At 43.3% G+C, this 13,608-nt stretch overlaps 1 protein-coding gene across 4 annotated transcripts in view; it reads left to right on the forward strand.

The window, feature by feature from the left end:
- The window catches only part of LOC129706782 (solute carrier family 12 member 7-like), a 286,498-nt gene that overhangs the window by 219,227 nt on the left and 53,663 nt on the right, over positions 1-13,608 (forward strand). For all 4 annotated transcript variants that reach the window (XM_055651265.1, XM_055651281.1, XM_055651273.1 and 1 more), the window contains exons 12-14: positions 3,018-3,192; positions 6,666-6,784; positions 8,317-8,415. In XM_055651265.1, the coding sequence (XP_055507240.1) occupies positions 3,018-3,192; positions 6,666-6,784; positions 8,317-8,415 (393 nt within the window). The remainder of the gene's footprint in view (positions 1-3,017; positions 3,193-6,665; positions 6,785-8,316; positions 8,416-13,608) is intronic.

Genomic DNA, 13,608 nt, shown 5'->3' on the forward strand with positions numbered 1-13,608 from the left:
GGTTGCAAGAGAGGAGTGCTCCGATCCCTGGCCTGGTGACTTTGGCACCATGAGGACTGTGGTCCGAGGAGCTTCTAGCCGCGGGCGTGGAACGCACTTATCATCCGGAGCCTGGGATCCCTTGCCAGGGATTGCCGGAGAAGAGCTCTGACCGCCGGCCCGCGGCATATAACATCCTGAAGCTGCGGTCTGCGGAGCTTCTAGCAGCGGGTGGGGCGTGGACTTACCATCCGGAGCCTGGAATCCCCCGCCAGGGATCGCTGGAGAAGAGCTCCGACCACCGGCCTGTGGCCTATAACATCCTGATCCTGGGACTCTGGTAGGAAAGTGCCGATTCGGAACCTCCAAGCCGCGGTGTGTATTCCACCGCCTGTACATCGGGCCGTCTGTAGCGGTGACTACGGTGGATCTATGGCCCCGACCACGACTGAAGGAAGGAGGAGGACTGGCTGAACTTTGTTGCCTTCCACCATGGTGAATAATGCTGTGGTGGATGTTTGTGTTAACTTTTTATTGCGTATTGTGTGTGTTTTTAAGTGTATCGCTTAAGTGTATCGTGAACCAGCCTCAAAATCAGGTGTGTTCAGAGCAAGGAATTACCCATTGCTCCACGTAGAGAGACTGACCTGGAGAGTTGTTATCAGAACGATAGGGGTGAGTGGACCAGCAACTCAGCAGTGCAATTGTTTAAAAACTTTTTTAAAAGCTATTTATAATTATTTGAATGCCTCTTTGCTTTCTTATACCTATGAATTCCTGAGTATTCGTGGCTCCATGTCATTTGACACTGAGTGTGAAATGTAATGGCATTTTCCCCCAAAATTAAGTTTTAAATAAATGCCAAATACTGTGTTAATGAATTAGCAAAGAGATTAATTAGTTTGTTATTAATTGAGACAATGTTACAAATGAGACAATGGATGGCATTTTTAGATTATGACTAGACTAAGTGGGACCCGTTGGGTCCCATGATCACACGTGAGGGCTGGTCCCCCAACGCAATATTCCACCTGTCCACCAATTCTAATATTGGAGGCCAGTGGGGGTGGGGGTCTGGAGCACTAGTATGGGCGTTGTGGGCTGAAGGGACTGGTTTCCAGAGGGCTAGTATGGACATTGTGGGCCGATTGGATTCTTGGGCTGGTGGGTTGGCAGCTCAGTCACTCAGGGCTTGTGGGTTGGCAGCTCAGACACTCAGGGCTGGTGGGTTGGCAGCTCAGTCACTCAGGGCTGGTGGACTGGCAGATCAGTCACTCAGGGCTGGTGGGCTGGCAGTTCACTCACGGCTATTCCTTGAAATTCCATTTCAAGCAGAGTGCAGGCCACCAAACGCAATTTCATAGCATTTTGGGCAGAGTGCAGGCCACCAAACTCGATTTCACAGCATTTTGGGCAGAGCACAGACCACCAAACTCAATTTCATAGCATTTCGGGCAGAGTGCAGGCCACAAAACTCAATTTCATAGCATTTCAGGCAGAGTGCAGGCCACCAAATTCAATTTCACAGCATTTCAAGCAGAGTGCAGGCCACCAAATTCAATTCCACAGCATTTCAAGCAGAGTGCAGGCCACCAAATTGCCAAACAACTCATTGCATTGTCAACAAGGGCTAACAAATCATTTTTTTGCAAGTACATTGCAGACTCACAGTTCAGTTGATTTACAACTTAGAATCATAGTTGACTCTCCCTCATGATCCTCCAGGCATACAGGGTTTTTTAGTTCTTCTCCCCCCCCGGAAGAGGTGTTACCTTCATTGTGGTGATTGATAGGCGAGAGGACCAATCAGCTGATCTCAAGACTTTTTAAACACTCATAACCTTTTTTATCTTTCATCGATCAGAAAAATCCTCGGGGTTTCCTCAGCGGAGGCGGATTGTGAATAAGATGGCCAAAAATCATAGCGATAAATGGTTGCGTTTTTTTCTAAAATCAATATATAGCACAGACAGGAAGTGGTCAAGATGAGAGTTTTAGTTATATAGATAGATGTGCTGATGAACAAACATAATATGAAATCTTCAAATTAGGTTCAGAACCATCACAGGCATTAAGTGTTCAACACAAAGTTGGGGGAAATGCATTTCACAGATGATGTCCTGCTTTTTTTTAAAAAGCTGTTTGTTCAACATTGAATATACACCAAAGTGAAAATGATGGAAGGATTGATTGATGGTATTATCTCGATTGCTATTTTTGCCAATCCTACGCTAAAGGAAAATGGGTCAAAATATCATGTGCTGATCAGCTTTACTGCTCTTGTGTTATACCCTGAAGCCCTAGACAAATAGCTAACCACTTTTCTAAATATAGAACTGCATTTGTTATGCATTTGTTATATTTTTTTACTGTGTTGTCAACAAGGGCCCTAATGGTCTGTAGGCGCACACTGTCTGGAGCCTGTCTGAACATTGGGATTTCAGCCGGTTCTCAAGGTTTAAATCGGTGATACTAATAGCAGGGTGAATGATCAGGTGATGTTTTGCTGCTTGCTTGTAAATTTAGTTGCTCATCAAATATCAAAGAAAATGGATCAAACGTATGCAAGCCATCTTTGCAACTCTGTTCTGGGATCTACCCACTGTGGGTTGAGAAAAAGCTGTCGCTGAGATCCTAGTCAGTTTGGAATGATGTGAATGGGGAATTATTATTTTAAGCCCTCCCTGAAGTTGCATTTGTTCCGTCTGCCCAAACTTCCCATTACTATTTTCCCAGAAATTATGAGTGGAAATCTGAAGGGAAGTCCATCCCCACACTGAATTGGTCAATGAAGCCGCATAAGAAAGTCCTTGGTGAGAAAATTCCACCAAAAATAGTATTTTGATGCTATGTTCACGAGCATCTCCATTGAATGCTTTGGGAACTCTGTTTAATTCCCTGCAGCTCATGCGCTGGTGAATGCAGTTACCCATGGCATTGTTGTTCCTGCTTTCCTGAATACCTGTCTGATTTAGTTTACTACTGTTTCTTCCCCATTTTCAAAGTTGCTTTTAAAGATAGCCTACTTCTGTTCACAGGTTTGGCGAGTCTGTGAATGGCAATCTTGTCATTGGGATTCTAGCTTGGCCTTCCCCCTGGGTCATTGTGATCGGTTCTTTCTTTTCAACATGTGGTGCCGGCCTTCAAAGCCTCACTGGGGCTCCTCGGCTAATGCAGGCCATTGCCAGGGATGGGATAGTCCCTTTCTTACGGGTAAGTAGATATAATTTATAATGAAGTTGCATTAAGGTTGAGCTAAAGAAGATTTTAACAAAATTCTAGAATTAATTAATTTACAGAAGTCTCTGGAAATTCCTAACAAGTTTTAGTATAGGTAAAGGGAGGAACTAGATATTGGTAAAAGGATTAAGAAGAGTACAACATCCATGGAAAATCAGGCTAAGTGGACCATTGAACAAAATTAAAACTGCTGGAAAAATCTCAGCAGCTTCGACAGATGCTTGACCCATTCAGTTCATACAGCAATTAATGATTTACTCCTGATTGCAGCATCTACAACCTCAAAGTCAACTAATTACTGATCACAAAGTCATCCGTGGGTTAACTATTTATCTGTATTTTCCACTGTCTGCCTAAATTGTGCTGTCAATCCCACAGTAGAGTCATAGAGTTATGTTATGCAGAAACCGGCCCAGCTTGCTCGTAGCAACCAGTCTTCACTGGCTCCAACTGCTTGCATTTGGTCCATATCCCTCTAAATTTTCTCATCCTCGTATCTGTCCAAATGTCTCTGAGATGTTGTTATAGTTTCTGCCGTAATTACCTCCTTTGGCAGCTCATTCCACAAACCCACCACCCTCTGTGTGAAAAAGTTGCCCATCAGATTTCTACTAAATCTTTAAACCCATGTCCTCTGGTTCTTCATTCTCCTGCTCTGGGTAAAAGATTCTGTGCATCTACCATATCTATTTCCCTCATGTGCTTATATACTTCTAGAAGATCACCTGTCATCCTCGTATACACCAAGAAATATAGCTCCTGCCTGCCCAACATCTCCCTTTAGCTCAGGCCCTTGTGTCCTGGTAACGTCCTCGTAAATCTTCTCTGCACTCTTTCCAGCTTAGAAACATAGAAAATAGGTGCAGGAGGAGGCCATTCGGCCCTTCGAGCCAGCACCGCCATTCATTGTGATCATGGCTGATCGTCCCCTAACAATAACCCGTGCCTGCCTTCTCCTCATATCCCTTGACTCCACTAGCCCCTAGAGCTCTATCTAACTCTTTCTTAAATCCATCCAGTGACTTGGCCGCCACTGCCCTCTGTGGCAGGGAATTCCACAAATTCACAACTCTCTGGGTGAAAAAGTGTTTTTCTCACCTCAGTCTTAAATGACCTCCTGGTTCCGGACTCGCCCAACATTGGGAACATTTTTCCTGCATCTAGCTTATCCAATCCTTTTATCATTTTATATGTTTCTATAGCTAATCTTAACAACTTATTTCCTATAACAGGGTGATCAAAACTAAATGCAGTACTCCAACAGTGGCCTCACCAGTACCTTGTCTAACTGTAACATAACATCCCAACGTCTGATGAAGGGTCTCGACCCATTCCTTCTTTTCAGAGATGCTGCCTGTCCCGCAGAGTCACTCCAGCTTTCTGTGTCTATCCCAACTTGAATACCCTAACTGATGTAGGCCAATGCACCAAGAGCCTTCTTGACCACCTTATCTACTTGTGACACCACTTCCAAAGAACAATATACCTGTACTCGAGATCCCTCTGCTTTACAACACTCCCCAGAGCCCTACCATTTACTGTGAATGTTCTGCCCTGGTTAGACTTTCCAAAATGCAACACCTCCCATTTATCTGCATTAAACTCTATTAACCATTCCTCTGTACACATCACCTACTGATCACGATCTTGCTGAATAGGTTATTAACCATCTTCACTATCCACAATACCACCCTCATTAGCGGCATCTGCAAACGTACATTCTGTATGTACACCCGTGGCCTTATACATTCACTTATGTACACCTGCCTTATACATTCTCATTTGATAAGGTCCCACATAGGAGATGAGTGGGCAAAATTAGGACACATGGTATTGAGAGTAGAGTGCTGACATGGATAGAGAAGTGGTTGGCAGACATGAAACAAAGAGTAGGGATTAACGGGTCCCTTTCAGAATGGCAGGCAGTGACTAATGGGGTACCGCAAGGCTCAGTGCTGGGACCGCAGCTATTTACAATATACATCAATGATTTGGATGAAGGGATTCAAAGTAACATTAGCAAATTTGCAGATGACACAAAGCTGGGTGGCAGTGTGAACTGTGAGGAGGATGCTATGAGAATGCAGGGTGACTTGGACAGGTTGGGGGAGTGGGCAGATGCATGGCAGATGAAGTTTAATGCGGATAAATGTGAGGTTATCCACTTTGGTAGCAAAAACAGGAAGGCAGATTACTATCTAAATGGCGTCAAGTTGGGAAAAGGGGAAGTACAACGGGATCTGGGGGTCCTTGTACATCAGTCTATGAAAGTAAGCATGCAGGTACAGCAGGCAGTGAAGAAAGCGAATGGCATGTTGGCCTTTATAACAAGAGGAATTGAATATAGGAGCAAAGAAGTCCTTCTGCAGTTGTACAGAGCCCTAGAGAGACCACACCTGGAGTATTGTGACAGTTTTGGTCCCCTAATTTGAGGACATTCTTGCTATTGAGGGAGTGCAGTGTAGGTTTACAAGGTTAATTCCCGGGATGGTGGGACTGTCATATGCTGAGAGAATGGAGCAGCTGGGCTTGTACACTCTGGAGTTTAGAAGGATGAGAGGGCATCTCATTGAAACATATAAGATTGTTAAGGGTTTGGACACGCTAGAGGCAGGAAACATGTCCCCAATGTTTGGGGAGTCCAGAACCAGGGTCCACAGTTTAAGAATAAGGAGTAAGCCATTTAGAACAGAGACGAGAAAACACTTTTTCTCACAGAAAGTGGTGAGTCTGTGGAATCCTCTGCCTCAGAGAGCGGTGGAGGCAGGTTCTCTGGATGCTTTCAAGAGAGAGCTAGATAGGGCTCTTAAAAATAGCAGAGTCAGGGGACATGGGGAGAAGGCAGGAACGGGATACTGATTGGTGATGATCAGCCATGATCACATTGAATGGCGGTGCTGGCTCGAAGGGTCGAATGGCCTACTCCTGCACCAATTGCCTATTATCTATTGTCATTGCCGTTGCACATCAGACAGGCCCCCTCACTGTCCATCTTCAAATCCACCCTAAATACTAATTTTTATTCTCTGGCTTTCGACACTGGCTGAGACATTGCTCCTGTTTTTAGTGCTTTTAATGTCTTTTAATTTTTACTGTTTTATAGTCCTTTGTTTTATGGTTTTTAATGGTTTGTAATAACTTCTTGTCCATGAGTTCTCATGTACAGCACTTTGTGGCAACTGCAGTTGTTTAAAGTGCTTTATAAATAAAGTTATTATTATTATTATTATTATTATTATTATTATTATTATTATTATTATTATTATTGTCATCCCAAATACCCCTGGTTGATATAAAGTAGGCATACTTGTGGCTTCAGATGTACAAATGCCAAATTCAGTGTTCAGATGCCAAATTCCTTATCATGTAGGTTACAGACATATTAATATATTATCTTCCATAGATTTTCAGATTTTTATTTTATCCTTTTCCACTTTTAAAAACAGGTCTTTGGCCATGGTAAAGCAAATGGTGAACCAACATGGGCCCTCCTGCTTACAGCTGGTATTTGCGAGATTGGAATTTTAATTGCTTCGCTTGACAGTGTTGCTCCTATTCTTTCCATGTAAGTATTGTATTTTTGTGACCAGTTTCACCATATCATGAGAGGAATAGATCAGGTAGATAGATGCACAGAGTCTTTTGCCCAGAGTGGAGGAATTGAGAACCAGAGGACAGGTTCAAGGTGAAGGGAGTTGTGGAGGGAACGGTCTCTGGATTGTGGAAAGGGGTGGAGATGGGAAGGTGTGATTTGTGGTGGGATCCCCCAGGGGTTGATTATATGTTGTAGCGGCTGATGGGGGAAAGGTAAGACCAGGGAAAAGGATATAGAAAAATATTCTATGCACCGCCATTCTATTGTATGCGGCGGCTGATCCCTTGATTCTGTTGGGGTGAAACGGTAAGGACCAGGGAAAAAGATACCTGCGCTCAGACCATAATATCCATAAACATAGAAAATACGGTGCACCTTAGTAGGCCATTCTGCACTTTTAAAGCTAGTTACCCCTAAACCGCCATTCTATATGATCATGGCTGATCATCCAAAATCAGTACCCCGTTCCTGCTTTCTCCCCATATCCCTTCATTCTGTTGGCCCTAAGAGCTAATCTAACTCTCTCTTGAAAACATCCAGTGAAAACACCCACTGCCTTCTGTGGCAGAGAATTCCACTGATTCACAACTCTCTGGGTGAAAAGGTTTTTCCTCATCTCAGTCCCAAATGGCCTACCCCTTATTATTAAATGATGAATGATATGATGTTCCATTGACTGTAATCAAACAAGAGATGTAGGTTGCTTGTGCTCTGTTATTCCAGAATGTGGCATTGTCCAAATACCATTGTTTGTACTGAAACTATGTATTCCTGCCAGATGTCCATTGTGCCATGTTCAACTAATGCACTTGGATAGAAGATAAATGTGGGACCCAGTTCCATTTGGGGGAAAAAAAACATTTGATCCAGTGATATATAGATGAACACAGTAACAGGAAAACCCAGAATTGATATACATGGGGAAAGGAACAATTTAAGGAGTGGGTAGTGGCAGAATGGACATATGGAGTTCATAGAAACATAGAAACATAGAAATTAGGTGCAGGAGTAGGCCATTCGGCCCTTCGAGCCTGCACCGCCATTCAATATGATCATGGCTGATCATCCAACTCAGTATCCCGTACATGCCTTCTCTCCATACCCCCTGATCCCCTTAGCCACAAGGGCCACATCTAACTCCCTCTTAAATATAGTCAATGAACTGGCCTCAACTACCCTCTGTGGCAGAGAGTTCCACAGATTCACCACTAATACCTCCGCTTGGTGAAAAAAGTTCTTCTCATCTCGGTTTTTAAAGGATTTCCCCCTTATCCTTAAGCTGTGACCCCTTGTCCTGGACTTCCCCAACATCGGGAACAATCTTCCTGCATCTAGCCTGTCCAACCCCTTAAGAATTTTGTAAGTTTCTATGAGATCCCCTCTCAATCTCCTAAATTCTAGAGAGTATAAACCAAGTCTATCCAGTTCTTTAGAGGTATATAAGTATGAAGCAGGATGTGAATCATTTTAATGTACTTACTTTTTTTTCTCCCTTCTCTCAGGTTCTTCTTGATGTGCTACATGTTTGTGAACCTGGCATGTGCTCTACAAACACTCTTGAGGACTCCAAATTGGAGACCGCGCTTCAAGTATTATCACTGGTAGGCCAGAAGCACCACATAAAAGATAACACTTCTCTTAAATATCCCGCAGTCTGATCAGCACAACAAGCCATGAATACATTCTTAAATTACACATGGGTGGAACTCTGCTTACATGCTTCTTTACATAAGGCCATCTTGAACTCTGTCTAAAGTTTGTTTTGAACTATTTTAGTTCCATCCATTGTGTTATTAAATCTCTCTAAAACTAGATCGTTAATTCAAGAGGCAGCGACAACATAACTGACTCGTGCTTTTTAAGACTCAATGCACTGTTCCCCAAATAAGGTGATGAGCATACATAAATCCAAAGGTGTGTATATGTGTGAGAGATCCACATAGCATTTTCAAGACTCCACAGATATAGTTTGCAGCCACATCATGTACAATTAATGAAATAACTGTTGACCGGAATGTTTTGGGGGCTAGGTTAGTTTTAATTGCTGCTGAAATTGCGAAGGAATGCTTTCACTGATACAATGTCCTCAATGGATCACGGGGCATCGGAAATGTCCTCATTCTTCTGGGAACGGGGGTTCCCCTCCCCTAATATAGATGAGGCTCGCACCAGGGTCTCTTCCATACCCCGTAACACTACTCTCTCTCTCCATCCCCCCACTCGTAACAAGGGCAGAGTCCCACCTCGTCCTCACCTTTCACCCCGTCACTAGCCGTCACATACAACAAGTAGTCCGTCATTTTCGGCACCTCCGACGTGACCCCACCACTCGCCACATCTCCCCCCCCCCCCCCCCCCCCCGTCTACTTTCCGCAAAGACCGCTCGCTCCGTAACTCCCTTGTCAATTCTTCCCTTCCCTCCCGCACAACTCCCTCCCCGGGCACTTTCCCTTGCAACCGCAAGAGATGCTACACTTGTCGCTTTACCTCCCCCCTCGACTCCATTCAAGGACCCAAGCAATCGTTCCAGGTGCAACAGAGGTTCACCTGTATCTCCTCCAACCTCATCTATTGCATCCGCTGCTCTAGATGTCAGTTGATCTATATTGGTGAGACCAAGTGGAGGCTTGGCGATCGTTTCGCCGAACACCTCCGCTCGGTCCGCATTAACCAACCTGATCTCGCAGGCGCTCAGCACTTCAACTCCCCCTCCCATTCCGAATCCGACCTCTCCGTCCTGGGCCTCCTCCATGGCCAGAGTGATCTGTTTACTGTATAGCTATGTAGCTAACTAGATTAAGCTACATACTTGGATAGCTAGATAGATAGCTAGACTGAGCAACATACTGGATAGCTAGGTAGCTAGCTAGACTGAGGCTACATACTGGAAAACCAGGTAGCTAGCTTGGATGAGCTACATACTGGATAGCTAGCTAGATGGCTACATATAGGGGAGGGTGCCTAGAAATAGGGGGGTTTAGGGAAGGGCACCTGTAAATGTGGATTTAGGGTAGGGCATAAATGGGAGGGGGATTTAAGGGGGGGGGCACCTTTAAATGGTGAATTAGGGGACACCTTTAAATGGTGAATTAGGGGAGGACACCTTTAAATGGTGAATTAGGGGAGGACACCTTTAAATGGTGCAGTAGGGAAGGCATCTGTAAATTTAGGGTAGATTTAGGGAGGAGCACCTGTAAAGGAGCAATACAATATGAGCAACTGAAGCTTTGCAACAACAGCTGGTGTGTTGTTACACCAATCCACGTAACACTCTCATATCATTCTTTCCCCCTCATTAATTTATTTTCAAGTGTAACGAGGTACTGAAAAGCTTTAGTAGCGTGCAAACCAGTTAGCAGAAAGACAAAACATGATCACTATTGAGCCAGCAAGAAGGCTACAGGGATCATGGGGTATGGAGAGAAGGCAGGTACAGGATATAGCAATGTTACAAAATTTTGAGATTTAAAAGATCAAGTCTGCAATTTATCCCATCAGATAAAGCATAACAATAAGTTTAATTTGGCACCTAATTCACTTTCATATCTCAAGTAATAAAACAGTTATGGCCATTTTCATACTCGGAAATTAGCATCTTGTTCCCTATTGATTTTCTATGGACATAACAAAAAAGCTGTGATCGTGGACAGTCAAAAGCCCATAACCTTCTTAAAAATTAAGAGAACTGAATGAAATTTTCAGTTATCATCGATTGAAGCATTCTGAAACAAATATAAAATAATCTTACTTGGATGATCTAAAATTAAAGCATATAATTAGTTAGTTACCCAATTAACCATATAACCATATAACAATTACAGCACGGAAACAGGCCATCTCGGCCCTACAAGTCCATGCCGAACAACTTTTTTTTCCCCTTAGTCCCACCTGCCTGCACTCGTACCATAACCCTCCATTCCCTTCTCATCCATATGCCTATCCAATTTATTTTTAAATGATACCAATGAACCTGCCTCCACCACTTCCACTGGGAGCTCATTCCACACCGCCACCACTCTCTGCGTAAAGAAGTTCCCCCTCATATTACCCCTAAACTTCTGTCCCTTAATTCTGAAGTCATGTCCTCTTGTTTGAATCTTCCCTATTCTCAAAGGGAAAAGCTTGTCCACATCAACTCTGTCTATCCCTCTCATCATTTTAAAGACCTCTATCAGGTCCCCCCTTAACCTTCTGCGCTCCAGAGAATAAAGACCTAACTTATTCAACCTATCTCTGTAACTTAGTTGTTGAAACCCAGGCAACATTCTAGTAAATCTCCTCTGTACTCTCTCTATTTTGTTGACATCCTTCCTATAATTTGGCGACCAAAATTGTACACCATACTCCAGATTTGGTCTCACCAATGCCTTGTACAATTTTAACATTACATCCCAGCTTCTATACTCAATGCTCTGATTTATAAAGGCTAGCATACCAAAAGCTTTCTTTACCACCCTATCTATATGAGATTCCACCTTCAAGGAACTATGCACGGTTATACCCAGATCCCTCTGTTCAACTGTATTCTTCAATTCCCTACCATTTACCATGTACGTCCTATTTTGATTTGTCCTGCCAAGGTGTAGCACCTCACATTTATCAGCATTAAACTCCATCTGCCATCTTTCAGCCCATTTTTCCAAATGGCCTAAATCACTCTGTAGACTTTGGAAATCCTCTTCATTATCCACAACACCCCCTATCTTGGTATCATCTGCATACTTACTAATCCAATTTACCACACCTTCATCCAGATCATTGATGTACATGACAAACAACAAAGGACCCAACACAGATCCCTGAGGCACCCCACTAGTCACCTGCCTCCAACCCGATAAACAGCCATCCACCATTACCCTCTGGCTTCTCCCATTCAGCCACTGTTGAATCCATCTTGCTATTCCTGCATTTATACCCAACAGTTGAACCTTCTTAACCAACCTTCCATGAGGAACCTTGTCAAAGGCCTTACTAAAGTCCATATAGACAACATCCACTGCTTTACCCTCGTCAATTTCCCTAGTAACCTCTTCAAAAAATTCAAGAAGATTAGTCAAACATGACCTTCCAGGCACAAATCCATGTTGACTCTTCCTAATCAGACCCTGTTTATCTAGATGCTTATATATATTGTCTCTAAGTATCTTTTCCATTAATTTGCCCACCACTGAAGTCAAACTAACAGGTCTATAATTAGCTAATTTCAAACTTCAACTACTAGATCTAAACATCTATCCATTTCTTAATAAATGATTAACATTTTTAAATAGCCAAGTGTCCAAATAATATTCACAAATAATTCACAATAAAACATGATTTTAAAATCTAATTTACATCAATTTATAGGCCAAATGGAAGGAATTTAGTGTTCAATTGCTGTAAATTAAAGTCCATTTAAATCAGCTTTCTAGTGGGTTCCTGTGAACGCGCTGGTTTAGAACGTTCACATTGCGCTGGATTTGTGCCCTCAAATGCCCAGAAAAATACTGCTGGATATAAAGAGCCCAAAATGAGCTACTCGCTATAGAAAACGTTATATACAGGGTTATATACAAGCCCCTTTTAATGTAAAAATAAGGTACATACCTTTAATTGTTTGCTTTATAAAACCCTGGGGCTGCGGGAGGTTGCGGGTTGAGAGAGTGATTTTTAAAACTATAACTATTATACAAGGCAATAAAAACTAATAATACCTTTTGCGACGGGGTCTTTCAGCGATTTTCCGTTAATGATTTACTAGGCTGAACATTTTCGATTGCAACAGCCTAGTAAAAATCGCGTTTTAAACCCGCCCCCTCTAAACAGCGCCAAAATCACACACACGGGGTAGGGCAGATGCTCAGCCACGATTCAGGTAGGTTTTGTAACATACCTACAGGATACTAGAAACATGGAAAATAGGTGCAGGAGGAGGCCATTCGGCCCTTCGAGCCAGCACCGCCATTCATTGTGATCATGGCTGATCGTCCCCTAACAATAACCCGTGCCTGCCATCTCCCCATATCCATTGACTCCACTAGCCCCTAGAGTATCTAACTCTCTCTATCAAAATCCATCCAATGATTTGGCCTCCACTGCCCTCTGTGGCAGGGTATTCCATAAATTCACAACTCTCTGGGTGAAAAAGTTTTAGAAGATTGAGGAGGGATCTTATAGAAACTTACAAAATTATTAAGGGGTTGGACAGGCTAGATGCAGGAAGATTGTTCCCGATGTTGGGGAAGTCCAGAACAAGGGGTCACAGTTTAAGGATAAGGGGGAAATCTTTTAGGACCGAGATGAGGAAAACATTTTTCACACAGGATGTGGTGATTCTCTGGAATTCTCTGCCACAGAAGTTAGTTGAGGCCAGTTCATTGGCTATATTTAAGAGGGAGATACATGTGGCCCTTGTGGCTAATGGTATCAGGGGGTATAGAGAGAAGGCAGGTTCAGGATAATTTTGGATGATCAGCCATGATCATATTGAATGGCGGAGCAAGCTCGAAGGGCCGAATGGCCTACTCGTGCACCTATTTTCTATGTTTCTATGTTTCTGTTATTTTGCCTGCAGATATAATCATCCTGTTCAGTCACAGCTTATGCAATGACTGGACCCGTTGCACTGAACTCAGTGCCGTGAGCATAACCACTTTGTAAGTGAGTTTGACCAAGGACAGGGATGTAGCCCACCGGCAAAGCGACGTAGCACAATGTTAACATCCCATATCTCTGCGTACCTGGGCCTGGGAGGTTTTGAGTTAAAGATACCCTTCATAATCTAGATATCAGAGGGTGAGATCCGACAGAATGGA

This window comes from Leucoraja erinacea, chromosome 2 (assembly GCF_028641065.1).
Source record: "Leucoraja erinacea ecotype New England chromosome 2, Leri_hhj_1, whole genome shotgun sequence".
Classification (NCBI taxonomy): domain Eukaryota; kingdom Metazoa; phylum Chordata; class Chondrichthyes; order Rajiformes; family Rajidae; genus Leucoraja; species Leucoraja erinaceus.